This window comes from Lethenteron reissneri, chromosome 53, assembly GCF_015708825.2.
Source record: "Lethenteron reissneri isolate LAM-NWPU_2019-01 chromosome 53, ASM1570882v1, whole genome shotgun sequence".
Lineage (NCBI taxonomy): Eukaryota > Metazoa > Chordata > Hyperoartia > Petromyzontiformes > Petromyzontidae > Lethenteron > Lethenteron reissneri.
The window spans coordinates 4,753,069-4,770,688 of record NC_083831.1 but is presented as its reverse complement, the minus strand read 5'-3'; the positions used below and the strand labels follow the sequence as shown (position 1 = coordinate 4,770,688).

General features: G+C 58.8%; 1 protein-coding gene across 5 annotated transcripts in view; it reads left to right on the top strand.

The window, feature by feature from the left end:
- The window catches only part of LOC133356267 (CLK4-associating serine/arginine rich protein-like), a 40,286-nt gene that overhangs the window by 12,384 nt on the left and 10,282 nt on the right, over nt 1-17,620 (top strand). For 2 of the 5 annotated variants that reach the window (XM_061573688.1, XM_061573687.1), the window contains exons 9-20: nt 276-354; nt 564-637; nt 1,218-1,259; nt 2,543-2,890; nt 5,282-5,431; nt 5,834-6,340; nt 7,702-7,741; nt 9,832-9,892; nt 13,778-13,836; nt 14,721-14,767; nt 15,128-15,213; nt 15,969-16,002. In XM_061573688.1, the coding sequence (XP_061429672.1) occupies nt 276-354; nt 564-637; nt 1,218-1,259; nt 2,543-2,890; nt 5,282-5,431; nt 5,834-6,340; nt 7,702-7,741; nt 9,832-9,892; nt 13,778-13,836; nt 14,721-14,767; nt 15,128-15,213; nt 15,969-16,002 (1,527 nt within the window). Of the gene's footprint in view, nt 1-275; nt 355-563; nt 638-1,217; nt 1,260-2,542; nt 2,895-5,281; nt 5,432-5,833; nt 6,341-7,701; nt 7,746-9,831; nt 9,893-13,777; nt 13,837-14,720; nt 14,768-15,127; nt 15,214-15,968; nt 16,003-17,620 lie in introns of those variants that run through there. The other 3 variants (XR_009756831.1, XR_009756833.1, XR_009756832.1) reach the window with 3 other exon arrangements.

The window sequence follows — 17,620 nt, the reverse complement described above, 5'->3', positions numbered from 1 at the left end:
AACGACACAATGCCCAGTTCCACAAATACGAAGGACACATCGCAGCGACGGTGATACGCTCCGCGAGATTGTCGTTGGTGCGCTGCGTCGATGTCCGCCGTACGGAAGACCGAAGAAGAGCTCCGCACTGGCACCCACCTCTCGTTAGGCCCGAGCAGCTGGCTTGTCGGAAATCTGTTAGCGCCCCCCACCCCCCCATAATGCCCCCCCCCTCCCCTCGTTAGTGCCCTCCCGTTAATGCCCCACCCCCACCCCGTCATGATGCTTCACCGCAGGATGCTCCGGAAGGACAAGGATGAAATTGAGGCCATTAAGTACGCGAAGGCCCTCGAAGAGGAGAAGTCTATGTACTCGGTGAGTCGAGAGTGGGGGCAGTCCAGAGGGTGGAGGGTGGGCGCTCTGTGAGTCTGGTCTCGACCAGTCCACCGAGTGGTGAGTGAATGAGAGGCGGGTGAGCGAGCGGTGGGTGAGCGAGCGGTTTGTGAGCGAGCGGTGGGTGAGCGAGTGGTCTGGCTGCCAAGTGGACTCGGTGTAAGAGTTGGGACGGCTCCGTGCGCGCGCAGGGCAGGAAGTCGCGCCGTCAGCGACGCGAGTTCCGGGAGAAACGGCTGAAGGAGAGGAAGATTAGCCCTCCCAGGTAACCCCTCTCCTCCTCCACGGTCTCGATGCACATCCACTGCCCTCTTTGTTAAGCTGCTGCTGCCCGGCGTCCCACGGGCGGTTCACGTGACGCGCGACCCTCCAATCGCGGACGCCAGAACACGACGATTTGCCGCTGCCGCCACCCCCACATCCCTCCCCCTCCCCACCCCCCAGCCGGGACGCCCGGGAGGCAAACGGCCACGCCGCCAAAGCTGACGCTGCCAGGACCCTCCATGATCGCTTGCCCCCCCACACCACGGCCCCCACCCCTCGACCCCGCTCCCTCTTCGTAGCCCGGTGGCCACATGCCCCACCCCCCCCCACTCTCGTTGGTGCCGTTGCACCGCTCCGCCATTGTCCCTCGGCGCTGCGACCCCTTTGGACACCCTCCCACGATTCTACTGAACCCCGCTATGGCGACGTGGGCGGTCGTGGCGGCTTTAAGGGGGGCCCGGGAACCACCCCCCCCCCCCCACTAGGTAGAACCCCCTCGTTTAGACGGGGTTTGGGGGGTTGGCGGCGGATCCCCCGTGCCTCCGATCGTGACGCGTCCACCTTGTTGTTCTGTGTTGCAGCTACGCGAGGAGGGACAGCCCGACCTACGACCCCTACAAAAGGTACCGGCGTGCGCATCCACTCGTTACGGCCGTTAGGCACCCAAGCGCTGTCCAGCCTCAACGCTGCTGGGCTCCCGTGGTTTGGTCGTGGGCGCAGGGAAGTCGGAAGCCGAACAGGAACGGCAATGGCTGGGCTTGTAATGATTCGCCTAAATAAAGAAAAAACTAGATATGTGTATATATTGATAATAGGTGACGATTCGGGCAATGGCCCTTTTTCATTGCACATCTTCACGAATGGAAAATTAAAGGCAAGCCACAGTCGTGCGACTGTGGCCATGCAACCCAAATTATGGACCGTCTCGTAAACCCAGAGACACGTGGAGACACACCGGAGACCCACAGAGATAGAGACACAGAGAAACGTAGAGATACATTAAAGACAAGCGACAGTCGTGTTACTGTGGCCATACAACCTAAACTATGGACCGTAAACCCATTGTGGTCTGCGCTCTTTCAACGGAGGAGGAGGAGGAACAGCACAACCAAAGCAACTCTCGTAAACCCAGAGACACGTGGAGACACACCGGAGACCCACAGAGATAGAGAGGAGGAGGAACAGCACAACCAAAGCAACTCTCGTAAACCCAGAGACACGTGGAGACACACCGGAGACCCACAGAGATAGAGACACAGAGAAACGTAGAGATACATTAAAGACAAGTGACAGTCGTGTTACTGTGGCCATACAACCTAAACTATGGACCGTAAACCCATTGTGGTCTGCGCTCTTTCAACGGAACAGCACAACCAAAGCAACTCGCTCCCGAAGCCTCTCGTTGCTGTCAGGCCTCGACATTGGCATGGAACTCCTGAGCGCGTTGCGTGATACGCGGGGATAGCATAGCACGCACCCAGCAAACATGCTGACGTTGACCCAACTCGTACACACGGCTATACAAAACTATAATGTGCAAGTATTTTTAGTTTCTAAGAGACCCGGTCACAAAGGATAGCTCAACACAGTGGCTTATCATCATGTGGGAATTTATAGTCGCAGCCAAATACTATAAACGCCTCCACACTTTTTCGCCGGTGATTTGCTGAATTTAAGAGAGCGGGGTGGTGGCTGTGGAAAAACTCACTAACCCACGGGGCAGATCATTGTCCACCCCGTCAAGCACTGCGCCGGCCTTCATAGGTGCTACTCGCTAACGGCACTTACCCCAACAACTCTGTTAAAGGCTACACGGTGGATGTTTGTATTTGTGTATCTCTGTGTGACCACGGCGTGTCTTTGCGTGTCTTTTCGTGTCTCCGCGTGTCTCCGCGCGCCGCCGCAGGTCGCGCTCGCGCAGCAGCTCGAGCTCGCGCTCGTGCTGCGCGTCGCGCGACCGTCTCGGCCAGATCACCTTCATCACCAGCTTCGGGGGAAGCGACGACGAGGGGGCCGGCGGGGCGGCCGCGGCCTCCGGCGCCGCGGCGGGGGGCGCCGTCGCCGGGAAGGGCGGCGCCGCCTCCTCCTCCGCCGCCGCGGCGACTTCATCGGCAACCGCCAGGGCCGGAGATCGAACCCACGCCGGGGGGACGCAGAGACGCGCCGGGGGAGGGTCGGCGGCGGGGGGGGCCGCCGCGGCGTCGCGCTCCGGCAAGGCCAACGCCCCGGCGCTAAGTGATAGCGCCGCGTCCCGGTCGGTAATTTTCAAACTTTCTCACTTCTCGGCCCTGTGCGTGTCGGCGTGCCTGTGTGTCGTTGGGACCGAGTGTGATTGTGTCGGTGGCACTGTGTGTGTGTGCGAGGCTGTGTGTTTCAGTGCGACTATGTTTATGGCGGCCTTCATTGGTGCTTGTTAACAGCGCTTGCCCCAATAGCCTCCTGATGAACCTTTGTTTTATGTTTATGAGCGGTAGTGCAGTGGGTAACGCACGGCGCTACGAACCTGGCAACGCGAGTTCGATTCCCGCTCTCGAGCAATAAGAGGAGTGACGATTATCTGAATCGGCCCTGTGCGGCTGGGCGTGGTGCTGGCCACACACCCCCCTGTGCGCCATGTCGGCCTTCATAGGTTCTCGCTAACAGCACTTGCCCCAACATTCTGTTAAGGCTATATGGGGGATCTTTGTGTGGTGTCTTCCTGTGTGCGTGTCAGTTTATGCATCTATATGAATGTGTGTGTGCATTGTGTGTAATGTGACCTCAAAATGCACCTAGTCTGGTGCGATTCCGGTGGTGATGTCGCCATGACCAAGTGGAGTCTGTGTTCTGTCCCCCTGTTTTGCGTGGGGTCTCTCCCGGATTCTCTGGTTTCCTTCTCCCATAGCTAAATAATAACCGCACACAGCCGCTATCAGCCAAACATTGCTGCAAAAATTACCTACAAATCACCACACGCAGCAGCAACATCTGCGGAGACAACCTGGCAGGACCCTCGTTGAATCTTGGGTCTTGAGACTCAATGAGGCTTTCCTGGCTAACAAGCTTAAAAATAATAATAATATTAATTTATCTTCCTAGAATTTTCTGGATTGGGCTGTCATGTGATTATTTAAAATTGGTGGTGTTTCCTGTGCATGCCGTCCAATCACAGTAGAGCTTCACGGTAATGGTGTTACCTGTCCGTCCCGTCCAATCACAGTGGAGCTTCACTGTGACAGTGTTAGCCGTCCAATCACAGTCGTCGAGCTGCACGGTGACGGTGCAACGCGCCGGCACACGTTTCCCGGCACCGGCTCGGCCACTGGCGACGGCACACAGGAAGCGCTAATTGACGCGCGTTAGCGAGCCAGGCGCAAATGGCCGAACCCGGCAGCTCACACCTGCCAGCATAAACTGGCGGGGGACGGAGGTTGGGGGGGGGGGGCAGGGGTGGGGGGCGATGGGGTGCGGGGAAGCGGGGGGGGGGGACAGGGCCGCTCGCCGTTGGGTTTAGCGGCTCGTTAAAACAATTAAGCGTTGGCGGACACCGCGGTCCCTCGTGGTGCGCCGGCCTCGTTAAGGAGGAGCGAGGCTCCGTGAAGAGGGCGGCCGTTGGTGGGTCTCCGGCTCTCGCGGCCGCTCGCTTGCGCGCTGCCGCCTGTCGTCGTCGGGGTTGTCTCGGTGCTCGTTTCACCCAGGAAAGTCTCGCCCAGTGGCAGGACCCTCCTATGACTCTGTCATAGGAGGGTCCTGCCACTTTTTCTCAACAGAGAGGCGACGTTGCTCCGTATTTTCTCCCAGCTGAGCAATTTGCGGTGCGATTTGATTCTTGATTAAAATTTGGCAACGTTTGGACCGTGACGCGGGGAAACGCCACACAGCCGGGGTCCCAACTCTTCGGCCGTCGTGACGACGCCAAATTCACACGTCCACGCTGCGTAGATTTCTCCCGAGGTCCCCTGGTGTTTCCCTCCACATTTAGAATCAACATGCGTTTAGTGTATTTGACTGCTGCCATGAATTCCTAAATATGATGATCCACTTTGTTGAGCTATCATTTGTGGCCAGGTCGCTTTTGAAAAAGAGCTACATATCTCGGTGGGCTTTATCTTGTGAAATAAAATTGTTTAGATTTTCTGAAAAGCAGTAGCGGCTTCGTTTGACTTGTGAGACAGAGGAGGCACAGGTGGTGCACAGCCGTGCCAAGACGCAGGGAATTCTTCTTGCACATTGTGGAAGGCACGTTTTGCAACGACGGTGCGGGTGTCAGAGGAGCCGACTACGTGTGTGTGGAGGCGTTAGAATGCAGCTCACTGGGTGATGGTGCAGTTGGGTAAACAACGACATAGAGACACGGAGACACACAGATACGGAGACACACGGACACGGAGACACACACACAGACATGGAGATACACAGATACGGAGACGTACGGACACGGAGACACACGGACACGGAGACACGCACACACAGACACGGAGACACAGACAGAGACACACAGATTCACGCCACTGTGGGTCCTGCAATTCTCGTTGCTCGACCGGACGTATTCAAACGACTTTCGTGCGCTCATTGGTTGCCACCCCCCGTAATCGTCCCCCCATCTCCACACCCCCCCCCCTCTCGACTACTCCCCCCCCCCCCCCCCCCCCCCCCCCCCCCGCAGGAGACGGCGCTCGCGCTCCTCGTCGAGCCGGAGGTCGCGCTCGCGCTCACGCTCGAGCCGTCACTGGCGCCGCCCGGCACCGCGGCGCCACCGCTCCCCCCCCCACTCGTCGTCACACGAGCGGCGCAACCGCTCCCCCTACTCCTCGCGGTGACGAACCCCGAATCTCCCCCTTGTGTCCCCCCCCCCCACCCTGCCGCACAATGAACATCGCTCCTGCCGCCCCTCTCCTGCTGCGTGCTCGGACGTAGCTCTGCGACGTCCGCTTTCGCAAGCCGCTCACCCTCTAACCCGCTCGGTCCCATCGATCACGCCGATTGGTTGCCGCCCTCGGTAATCATCTCCCCATCTCCGCACCCGCCCCCCTCTCTCCCAGCCCCCCTCCACCGTTTGCGTGTGTCGTGACCCCCCTCCCCCACGAAGTACCGCCCCCTCCTACTGCGTGCTCGCGGGTAACGCCGTGAGGTCCGCTTCTGCGGGCCGCTTCGTCTCGCGTGCTTTGTGCCGTTGAGCGGGGAAGTGACCGGCGCTCCCCCCTGCCCCCCGCACCAGGTCGCGCGCCCCGCGGCGCTCTCGCTCCCGCTCCTCCGAACGGTTCCCTCGGCAGGGCCGCCGGGCCCACAGCCGCACCCGGAGCCGGACCCGGAGCCGGACTCGCAGCCGGAGTCGGAGCCGGAGCCGGACTCGCAGCCGCAGCCGGAGTCGGACTCCTCGGACTCGCAGCCGGAGCCGGACTCGCAGCCGGAGCCGGAGCCGATCACGAAGCCGGAACCGGAATCGGGGAAGGGGCCAGATGAGCGGCGGCCGTGGCCGGGGAAGCGGGCGCAGTCGGTCCCCGCGCAGTCGCTCCCCCTGCTCCCCCGCCCGGCCCCCGCGCGCTACGGCGCTCAAGCTCAGGGCCCCCCCCCCGGCCTCGGCGGTGGGGGGGGTGGCAGCGGCCGCCGCCGCCGCTGCTGCTGCCGGAATCTCCACCGTGGCGGCGGCATCCTCCTCCTCGTCGGGCTTCTCCGGGAACCCCCCGGGCGGCACGGCTGAGGCCGTCGGGCCCAGACTTAAAAAGTAAGAGCGCCCCGCTGCGCGCTTGCGAGAGCGTGTGTGTTTAACACGTGTGTGTGTGTGTGGGGAGCGGTTGTGGAGAGAGTGGAGAGGGTTTAGGACCATGGCAGTCTGCTTATGACCAGCTACGGTTTTACAGCAGAGGCTGTACTTGAGCAATTTACATCTGTTACAGATACAATGGGAGGCTGATTGTTGCCTGGGTGCGGTCGAGGGGATATCTCCCTATTGGTCAACCATGTTACGTGTGCTGATTATCTGGTGATTGCTGCCCACCAAAATTAAACACTTGCCTGGGTATTTTGTGCCATCAAACGCTCCACCTCCTCAACTCCCCATTGGTGATGAAGCAGTTCTGGAAAAAGTGGAGAGTTTAGCATGCCTGCGCAGTCTGCTTATGACCAGCTCCAGTTTGGCAGCAGAGGGCTCATTCCACATCAGCCGAGCAGCATCTTTTCAGCAGCTGCGTCACGCTGCTTTGTGGAAGCTACCTGGCTTGTCGCTTCACACAAATCTTTGAGTCTTCTTGACCACAGTCATGCTTGTGAAATGTGGACCTCCCAAATAGAACAACTTCGCAGTCATAAACATTCAGGCTGGCCTGCCTACGATTTATCCTGGTTTCAACCAGGTTGGATTATGTGAGAAGTTCACAAATCCTTGAAAGATCTGGACACAGTCCCATCGATGAGCTACTCCGGCAGCAAGGCTGCGTTAGCTGGGTCATGTAGCCCGCATGCCCAGCCACCGCATGCCCAAGCAGCTTTTGCTTGACCGGATAGAGGGGGCTAAATGGGCCCTGACACGGACTGGAATGATGTGGTCCGAGAGGATATGGAGGTGAGTGGACTTGGCAATGACTGGTGTCAAGATCGGCCTCTGTAGAGGCAGCTCGTGAAAGGTGCTACTGGGAAGTTGGAAGCAGACGCCTCACAGCAAAACGGGAGGGCAAAGAAGCAACACTCACAACAACGAGTGGAGCACCGGGCAGCTAAAACACAACAAGTTGGCACCGTCGGGGGCACAGGTGGTGCATCTGCCGTCATCTCATTCAATCCATGGCACCAGGGTCTGTCCCGTGACCTGCCAAGTGCACCTGGCCTGGCACAGGCCCCGTGATGACATCACCGTCACTTAGTGGCGAACGGTGGGTATCGATATTGGTGGGGAGCGGTTATCGCGCTGCGCTACGAACCCATCGACCCGAGTTCGGTTCCCGCTCGTGGCCACCAACACCGGTAGTGGGCTTCCCTAAGGTCGGCTTGGCCTCCGTGCGTGTGTGCGTGCGTGTGTGTGCGTGGGTCTGTCCAGTGACCTGTTGATTGCAGAGTGCTCCTCGCTCATTGGGTTTTTGTGTTTTGCAGGCCGGACACACCGACTGGTAGAGAAACTGGAGCTGCCAAAGTCAGTAAGAATTTAGCTTTGTCTTTGTTTCAGCTGCCAGTCATGCAGACACCGTGTCTGTCTGTGCTCGTGTGTGTGTGTGTGCGTGTGCACGTGTGTGTGATTTAGTTTGTGTACGCGTGTGTGTGTACATGTGCGTGTATGTATCTTTGTGTGTGTGTGCATGTGTGTCTTTGTGCTTGTATGCATATGTGTGTATGTATGTGTGGGGAGTGGTGGCGCAGCAGTTAAGGCACTGCGCTACAAATCCGGCGACCCAAGTTCGAATATCGCTCACGGCCACCAACACCGGTGACGATTATCTGAATCGGTCCTGGGCCTCCACTAGATCTACTCGGCCTCAAACGAGTAACCTGTATACAGCATGTAAAACATCACCACCGGGGAGAGAAAGTCGGCCGAGGCGTGGTGCTGGCCACCCTCCCGCTCGTGCGCCGCGCCGGCCTTCATCGGCGCTGCTCCTCGCTCGCGGCACTTGCTCCCGACAGCCTGTGAAGGCTATCCGGGAGGGAGGGGGGGTGGAATCTTTGTCATTGTGTGTGCGTGCATTTGCACGTGTGACACGGTTGTCCAAAACTTGAGACCGTGTGCCAGTCGAAGTGAATCCTTTACTGGTGCAAACATCGTGGGTGATGCCGAATGCGCCGGCATCGCCGGTTCCCCCTCCCCCCCCCTCTCTCGGCCAGAGCGCACGTCACCTCGTCTGTGGCGTGCGGAAACAAAAATGCAAACGCACCGCCGCCACGCTTTGCCGACAATGACACTTGCCGGTTACTCCGTTGGAACCGCGCCCACACCGTTTAGTTGGCGCGGTTGGCTACGTATGGTTGCGAAATAAGTTCAACATACATACGTGCGTACTCGGCTGTGATCAGCGCCCCCCCCCCCACTGAAAGATATACGCGAGACTCGGTGAGGCTTGAGTGGCTAAACAAGCATAATTATTACTAATGTATTAACGGGTCAGATTGGTGCGTCTGGTCAGAGTGTTCAAGCCGAGGGGTCAGGGGCCAGGGTTTGTTGGGGACAGGTGACCCAATCATCACGTTCATCATTTTCATCGTCGGCAACAACAGCAGTAGCAGCAGGAGTTCTCCTTATCGAATTATCATCGTTGTCATCAGCTGTAGAAACATTAGCAACAGTGTCATTAGCTGCTGCAACAGCAGTATCATTATCAGCGCAGCAGCATCATCACGAATGCTATTTTCCTGTAGACCGCAGAGTAAACCCACTATGGTCTGCGCTACTTCAACGCAGGAGGAGGAGGAACAGCGAAACGACACGAACTCTCTCTCGCTCTGCTGAAGCCCTCTCGTCGTTGCGAGCAGCAGCAGCAGCACCTCACATTGGCGTCAATCTCCTGGACACATCGTGTTGGGTTGCACGGCCACAGTCGCGCACCACTGTGGCCGTCTTCCGTTTTCCATTCGTGACGGAGATGTGGTGCAGCGTCGTCGGCCTGCTGATGATGATGTTCTGATGTGGCCGACGGTTACACCGCCGGTGTCTTGGAGGAAGATGCGGAATGTCAAAGCCAGGAGGAGGTGTACGATGATGACGTTTGGGTCTTGAAGGAGGAGGTGTTTATTATTCTGGAGGTCCACGCTGTTCCCACGCGATGCACCAGCAGCGCGGCGGCGTTCTTCCGCATCATTGTGCTCGGAGTGACCCGAGTAATTAAGCTTAATTGCCCAATAAAAATAAAAAGATCCCGTGGGAAGGAAACGCACGAAGTTACGAACATCGTCCTCATCATCGTCGTCATCGTCGTTGTCACGCACCAACAACAATTCCTTGAATATGTCAGCCCACTCTCGGGACACAACGTGGCAAATTCGAGGTCTCCGTCTTAGCTTGCGATTATTTAAAGACCCCTGAGTTAATCAAGTTGTGGGATGCTAACAGAAGCATGGGGGGTTTGGGTGGAGGAGGGGTGGGGTGACGTTGAGGCAACGCGTGTCTGGCGTAGCTAATCGCCGCTGGAGCTTGGGTGGCACGCCGAGTGTTGGCGGTGCGCGCGTGGCGCGTTAATGATGGCGGTGAGAGTCGTCGCTCACCGCGCCCCACGCCGCGCCGTTCCGTTGCAGGCCAAGATGACGCCGCGGGAGAGGCTCAAGATCAAGATGCAGAAGGCTCTCAACAAGCAATGTGAGTCGCCACCCGCTCGCCGCGTCCGCCCCTAGACGCCGGGCACACTGACCACCCGCTTGCTGTACTGCCCACCCCCTCCCCCCACCCCCCCCTGGAAAGACGCCGGTTCGATCTCTCAGCGGCGGCAGTTGGAACGGTGAAGCTCGTTTCTCAAATGTCGCGACCGCCCACCACCCCTTGTTCCTCCCCCAGCGGCGCCCTTGAGGTGTACACCACCGTTAGGCTGTGATGGGCGGCTCGTGTACGGTGGGGTAAAGTGTGGGTTCTCTTCTCGCCCCTGCGACCCGAGAGGTCCCGGCCAGCCAGCGTCATAAAGAGCAGACCAAACACGACAACTGGAAGGGCTCTCCAGAGCGCCCTCTAGCGGAGGTCGTGCCGTCGGCTGTGGCCACGAGTGAGAACTTGCAGGGGCTACGCATTCATCCGATGCCTTGAGCGCGCACGCACGGTGCGTGTACGTGCACGCACGGTGCGTGTACGTGCACGCACGGTGCGTGTACGTGCACGCACGGTGCGTGTACGCGCACGCACGGTGCGTGTACGCGCACGCACGGTGCGTGTACGCACGCACGGTGCGTTCACGCGCAATAACCCCGAAGCCCACTCGAGGCTCGGCGCCGCCCGCTGCTGTCTCACCGCATCACGAACGCCGGGAGCCACGTCGGTCACGCCGCTCGCGCCGACGCAATCCCGGCAGCGTTAGGCGAGAGAGCGAGCGAGCGAGATGATGATGGCGGGCGTTTCGCGAGATTTAAATAACCGTTTGGGGCTGCTGCACCCTCTTTAGCTAGCCAGGCCCTCGGGCGGCGCGTTATTTTTTTAGCGTCCGCTCTCTCCCCTCCGCGGCCGGATCGCTACCCTAACGAGCCGCGGGTCCGTCGGCGGCGGGGTTTGTCCCGAATTAAGTGTGAATAGCGTGGCGGCCGTGAGCCCGGACCGGGAGGCTGCGTGCCTAAGCCGACCTGACACTTTGAAATGCGCAGCGCCATCTTTTATGGATCGGCCGGGCCGCCACTCGGGGCCAGCGCGCGCGGACCGCCCCACCGCCGCCGCCGCCGCTTTAGCGCTAATTAGAAGTGGCTGCGCGTGCGCTGCGGAGCATGAATTATTTAGGCTAATTGCTGCGTCCTCTCCACCCCGAGAAACACTCGCACACTCGCGCTCACGAGCTCGCAAAATAGAAGGGGGAGTGGGGGGCCGGCACCCCCCCACCCACCAACCCCCACCCGATGTTCAATTGATAATTGTGAAAACTTTGCGGTCGTGTCGAGTGCTAATGGCGATTAACCTGATCGCTCGCCGCTCATCGCACGAGCCACCACCTGTGGCTCGTGCTACCACCACCACCCCCCCACCACCACCACCACCACCGCCGCCACCCCCGCCACTTGCACCGTCGCCGCCGTGCGGTGGGTTTCTCGATCGCGGCATCATCGGGCCTTAGGTCTCACCCGGGTCGGTCCGCGTCACCACCAACCCGGCACACCGCCTTGGGTATCACCCTCTCCAAGCTGCGGCATCTCGTCACGTAGCCACCATTTTCCAGCAGCTAGCCGGTGACCCGGTGACGCGTTCGTCGTGACCAACGCAGCAGCTCTGGGCATCGTGTCCGGCCACCCTGGCTCCCCCTACCCCCCTCACTGCCCCCTGCCCTCTCCCACCGTCACCGCGGCCGTTCCTTTGCTTTGCGCTGGACGGTAGCCGGACCGGGCACCCACAATAACAACTGGCGTTCGCCCCTAAGTAACGGTGATGTCACCACGGTGCTTGTGTCAGTCTCAGATTCCTTACCCGTACCCGTACCCGGCCGCACCAGGGTCGCAAACGGGTACCCGCACCCGATACCCGGCCGGGTACCCGTACCCGATATCCGGCCGGGTACCCGTACCCGACATCCGGCCGGGTACCGTACCAGTACCCGATACCCGGCCGGGTACGGGTAGCCGGGTATCGGGTAGGGTACGGGTATCGGGTACCCGATTGCGACCTCTGGGATGAAGCCATGTTGCAGGCGCGGGTGGGTTGATTCTAGAAACTTTAATTGTCAGAAGAGACAAGACGTTGGGAAATGAGTGACAAACGGTGACTCACCAGTGACTCACGGCCTACCCGTACCCGTACCCGGCCGCACCAGGGTCGCAAACGGGTACCCGTACCCGTACCCGACCAGGTACGGGTAGCCGGGTATCGGGTAGGGTACGGGTATCGGGTACCCGATTGCGACCTCTGGTCTCGGTACACTTGGAGGCGTGTGAATGCTCGGTCGCAGACCGCACACATTCACACACACACCACGCGCACACACCATGCACACACTGCGTACACACACCGCGCGCACGCACCGCGCGCACACACCGCGTGCACACACCGCATACACGCACCATGCGTGCAGCGCCGTGGTCCTACCCTAACCGGTTAACGGTGGTGATTGCGCCGCGACTTTCAACACTGTGTGGCGCCGCGTTGTCACGCGCCCCGGAACGCGCTGCTCACAGCCTCCGTGCCAATTTGCAGTTCTGGCGCTCCCGAAAAAAAATCCACAGCGTTCATTGAATGTTACATTCACCTTGTTTTTAATTTAATTTGTTCGTGGGTGGGTGCGGGGGTGGTTTACCCCCACCACCATTCGCCCCCATCCCAAAAATAAATTCAAATTAATAATTATTTTCTTGATTGGATAAAAAAAAACTACATTCGCGAGTAAAACCCTGCGCCGAAATGTGAGCGCTGGAGGGCCGTGCGCGCGTTTGCGTGTGTCACGGGCTGGCGGCCTCGCTCGCTCGCTCGCCCCCCACCCACCCCACACGCACCCCCACCCCCCCTTCCTACCCACCCACCCACCTCGTTAATGTGTTGTCAACATCGCGTGTTTTATTAGCGCGCGACGTCAACTCGCGGGGAGAGTTTCCGGTCCCAAGCCGGCCGCGGTTGGCCCACGCCATCGCCACATGCCGCCCGATGTTTCCCCGTGGTTCTGTCCCGTCGGTAGCTGTCGTGGTGGTGGTGGCGTAGACCATCATCATCACGGCGAACTCCGCCCATCACCCTCACAGCAGTGGCTCTTGGCCGGCCATCGGAATAAAGACGGCGGTCACCGCATCGCGTGGCACTTTCAGATGCGCTTCTGCGGCCGTCTGGAACGCTCTTCCTTCTGATAGTAGGAAGGCACTGGAGCTATGCACTTGTAAATCATCATCATCAGATTCTAGATTGACAAACTCATGTTTTTAGAACTACTATTTGTGTTTAGTTTATTTCCCTTCCCCGGTCCGGCTACGTTCGGTGCGAAAGAAGGTCAACATACACATACATACACATACATACACATACATACACGTTCATACACGTGCATACACGTACATACACGTAAATACGTCGCAGTCCTGCATAGGAGATTCGGCCCTTGGTGCCACCTGGAGGGTCTCTCTTCTCTAAGAGCCGCTCCGAGCAGACACCCTGGCACCAGCGGCGGTGGCGTGAGCAGGCAAACTGCAGGGCTGTTAACGTGCGGGCTCACGGAGGCAAACAAGATAGTCAAATGACACTGGTTGGGGGAGGGGGGGGACGATTAGAAACGACGTAGATGAGGTGGTTTAAGATGTACCCACTGAGGTATGAACTTATTTTTCAGAAGCGACCTGGCCACAAATGATAGCTCAAAAAAGTGGCTTATCACATGGAAATTTATAGCAGTCAAAATACTCCAAATGATCGGTGGTCAGACCCCTGCTGCTGTGGCGTCACCTTCCTGAAACCCGTCGTTGAGACTGCCTGGTGCTTGTCACTCCGCTGTTCAATGTCACCGTGAGAAACAGCGCTCCTGGATTCTGACCGTGAATGTGGAACTTTCACCAACACCCTCCCCCCATCTCTTGACCACAGATAAAGCCGATAAGAAGGCCGCACATCACAAACAGGCACAGCAAGCCCAGGAGAGAGAGGTGAGCGGGCGTGGGGGTGAGTGAGTGAGTGAGTGTGGGGCTGTCTGTTTGGGTGAGTGAGTGAGTGTGTGGGTGAGCAGGTATAGAGCTGTGAGGATGTAGAGGTTGGTGGGTGTGGTGCTGGCCACCCTTCCCCATCGTGCACCGTGTCGGCCTTCCTAGGCTACTCGCAAACAGCACTTGCCCTGACAGCCTGTTAAAGGCTACACGGGGTGTCTTTGTCTACACACGCGTGTGCGAGCGAGCATATTTGCGGTGCATGCGTTCGCTGGGCTTGACTTGTTTTCACCGTGCGCTCTTTAAACAGTGCGAGTATTTTGCCCAAACTGTTGCCGAGATTGCCATTCGGGGTAATGGTGCCGCAGTTTCGCCAGCGCCACGCAAATGAGCGGCACTTTTTATTATTATTAAATAAATAAATCCAGCGGTTGGCTACAATTATTTACACTTCTCCAAAATGTAATTAGGATTACACCCCATTAAAATTTTATACAGAATGCAATTACAATAGCATTCACTTTTATGTAAAGATGCGCATGTCTGCTGTGCGTGTCCGTGCGTGCGCGTGTCTGTGTGTCGGGGAGCGGTGGCGCAGCGGTTAGCGCTCCGCTCTACGAACCCGGCTTCGAGCCGAGTTCGATTCCCCGCTCAAAACCAGCAGTGACGATTATCCGAATCGGTTCTGGGCCTCACCTTGGTCGACTCAACCTCAAAATGAGCACCCAGTGCAGTGTGTAAACATCGCCACTGGGGAGACAAAGGGGGCGGGGGGGTGGGGGGCACCTTCTGGGTGCGTCGTCGCGAGCCGCTGGACGACGTGATGATGCTCTCGGTGCTGCTGCTGCTGCTCCTGCTGCTGCTGCTGTGGTTGTTGTGGCCCCTAGGAGCGCGAGCATGAGCTGAGGGCGCTGGCTCGACGAATGCGACAAAAGTAAGAGGCGTCGTAGTCGGCACCCCCACCACCGCCCCACCTCCCCCGTGATTATTGGCAAGACACCGTGACGTTACCGTGAACACTGTCGCGACGTAGCGAGTGACTGCTGCGTCGTGCTCAGCCCACGGGCGATTGGTCCCCAGGCGCCCGGCGCAAGTTACCGTTTGACGGCGATTTGCTTTTTTATTTTGGTGACCCAGGCTCTCGTAAATGAGCCTCTTATCCTGGTCTCCTGAGTTCCACCTCACCTCGTTAACTTAACGACGTTGTTCAGTGATGCTGCTGCGGCATTGGCAGTGGTGCACAAACAACAACAACTCGACCTCTGACCCGTGCGCCGTGTGACCCGGGATACAGGGAGAGGGAGAAGGACCGCGATGAGTGGGACGACGATCGGCACGACTACCGGGAGCGCCGCAGCCGCTCGGGCAGCCCCAAGCACGGTGAGGAGCACCCGCAACGCTCGCCCAGTGGCGCCCGGGGTCCCCGAGTCTCCCCGTCATGCCGAGCCTCTCCCTGCATCGCCCTGCCTCGCCCTGCCTCTCCCTGCCTCTGTCTGCCTCTGTCTGCCTCTGTCTGCCTCTGTCTGCCTCTGTCTGCCTCTGTCTGCCTCTGTCTGCCTCTGTCTGCCTCTGTCTGCCTCTGTCTGCCTCTGTCTGCCTCTGTCTGCCTCGCCCTGCCTCTCCCTGCCTCGCCCTGCCTCGCCCTGCCTCGCCCTGCCTCTGTCTGCCTCTGTCTGCCTCTGTCTGCCTCTCCCTGCCTCGCCCTGCCTCTCCCTGCCTCTGTCTGCCTCTGTCTGCCTCTGTCTGCCTCTGTCTGCCTCTGTCTGCCTCTGTCTGCCTCTGTCTGCCTCTGTCTGCCTCTGTCTGCCTCTGTCTGCCTCTGTCTGCCTCTCCCTGCCTCGCCCTGCCTCGCCCTGCCTTTGTCTGCCTCTGTCTGCCTCTGTCTGCCTCTGTCTGCCTCTGTCTGCCTCTGTCTGCCTCTGTCTGCCTCTGTCTGCCTCTGTCTGCCTCTGTCTGCCTCTTTCTGCCTCTGTCTGCCTCGCCCTGCCTCGCCCTGCCTCTGTCTCTTACTCTGCAGTTTTGCGGGGAGAACGCCCATCTCTTGAGTTTCCTCCCACGTCTCGTCCCGCGTCTCGTCCCGCGTCGTCTCCCGTGTCTCATCCCGTGTCTCCTCCCGTGTCTCCTCCTGCCCACAGGTCGAGACTACGGCTCCTCCTCCTACAAGTCCAGGTACACCTCACTCGCCACTCTCTCTCTCACTCGCCACTCTCTCACTCACTCGCCACTCTCTCACTCACTCGCCACTCTCTCACTCACTCGCCACTCTCTCACTCACTCGCTCACTTCTCGACATGCTCATGAACTTACTCATCAACTCACTCAGTCACTTGCTCATTCACTCTCCCACTCAATAACGTTTTTCACTCACTCACCCTCTCACCTTCTCACTCACCCACACACCCCCACCCACTTGTCTACTCAACTTCTCACGCACTCATCCACCCATTCATATACTCATTCAATCTCTCACTCACCCACCCGCTCACTCGCTCACTTTTGTCTGTCTTTCTCATTCTGTCTCTCTCTGTCATTCTAGTCGTTCTCACTTTGTCTCCATGTGCGTCTCTCTCGCATAACACGACTGTTTTGCATACCATTCTGCAGCACTCATACCACCACCACTGTCACCACCTACACCACAATCATCACCACCGCCACTCACATCACCATCCACACTACCGCCACCACTACTGCCACCACTACCACCGCCACCACTACCGCCACCGACACCACTACCACCACCGACACCACTATCATCACCACTACCACCACCACCACCGCCACCACCACCACTATCGCCACCACCACTACCACCGACACCACTACTGCCACCGCCACCACTACCGCCATCGACACCACTATCATCACCACTACCACCACCGCCACCACTACCACCACCACTACCGCCACCACCACCATTGCCACCGCCACCACTACCGCCACCACTACCACCGACACCACTACTGCCACCGCCACCACTACCGCCATCGACACCACTAGCATCACTAGCGCTACTTACACCGCCACCGTCACGCGTGCACAATTAGCGCTGGGTTGGCCGGCGCGCTCTCTGGTACCGGCGCGGCGCTGGCATCGATTTTTGGCGGCGGGTAGCCACGCGCGGCAGAGGCGCCGGTAATTCAATTGCGCGGACCTCTTTGTTATTTCTTTCGCGAGTTTTGGGTCAGGCGAGCTTCCCGAGACGGGCTGAGCTCGGTGCCCCACCCCCCCCCCTCGTTAATAATGCACGAGGTTTGATGTCTCTCTTTGTTGCCGGTGGCTCACACGGGGAGTTCTGTTGCAAGCGATCACACTGCTCTCGGTGACTTACACGGACACCCCAGAATAGAGACCCACAGGCTCGCACAGAGACCTACAGGCTCTCACAGAGACCTACAGACTCGCACAGAGACCTACAGACTCGCACAGAGACCTACAGACTCGCACAGAGACCTACAGACTCGCACAGAGACCGACAGGCTCACACGGAGACCTACAGACTCGCACAGAGACCTACAGACTCGCACGGAGACCTACAGACACGCACAGAGACCTACAGGCTCGCACAGAGACTCATGCAGAGACCGACAGACTCGCACCCACAGACTCACACGGAGACTCATGCAGAGACCGACAGACGCAGAGACCGACAGACTCACACGGAGACTCATGCAGAGACCGACAGACTCGCACCCACAGACTCGCATGGAGACTCGTGCAGAGACCAACAAACTCACACCCACAGACTCACATGGAGACTCATGCAGAGACCGACAGACTCACACCC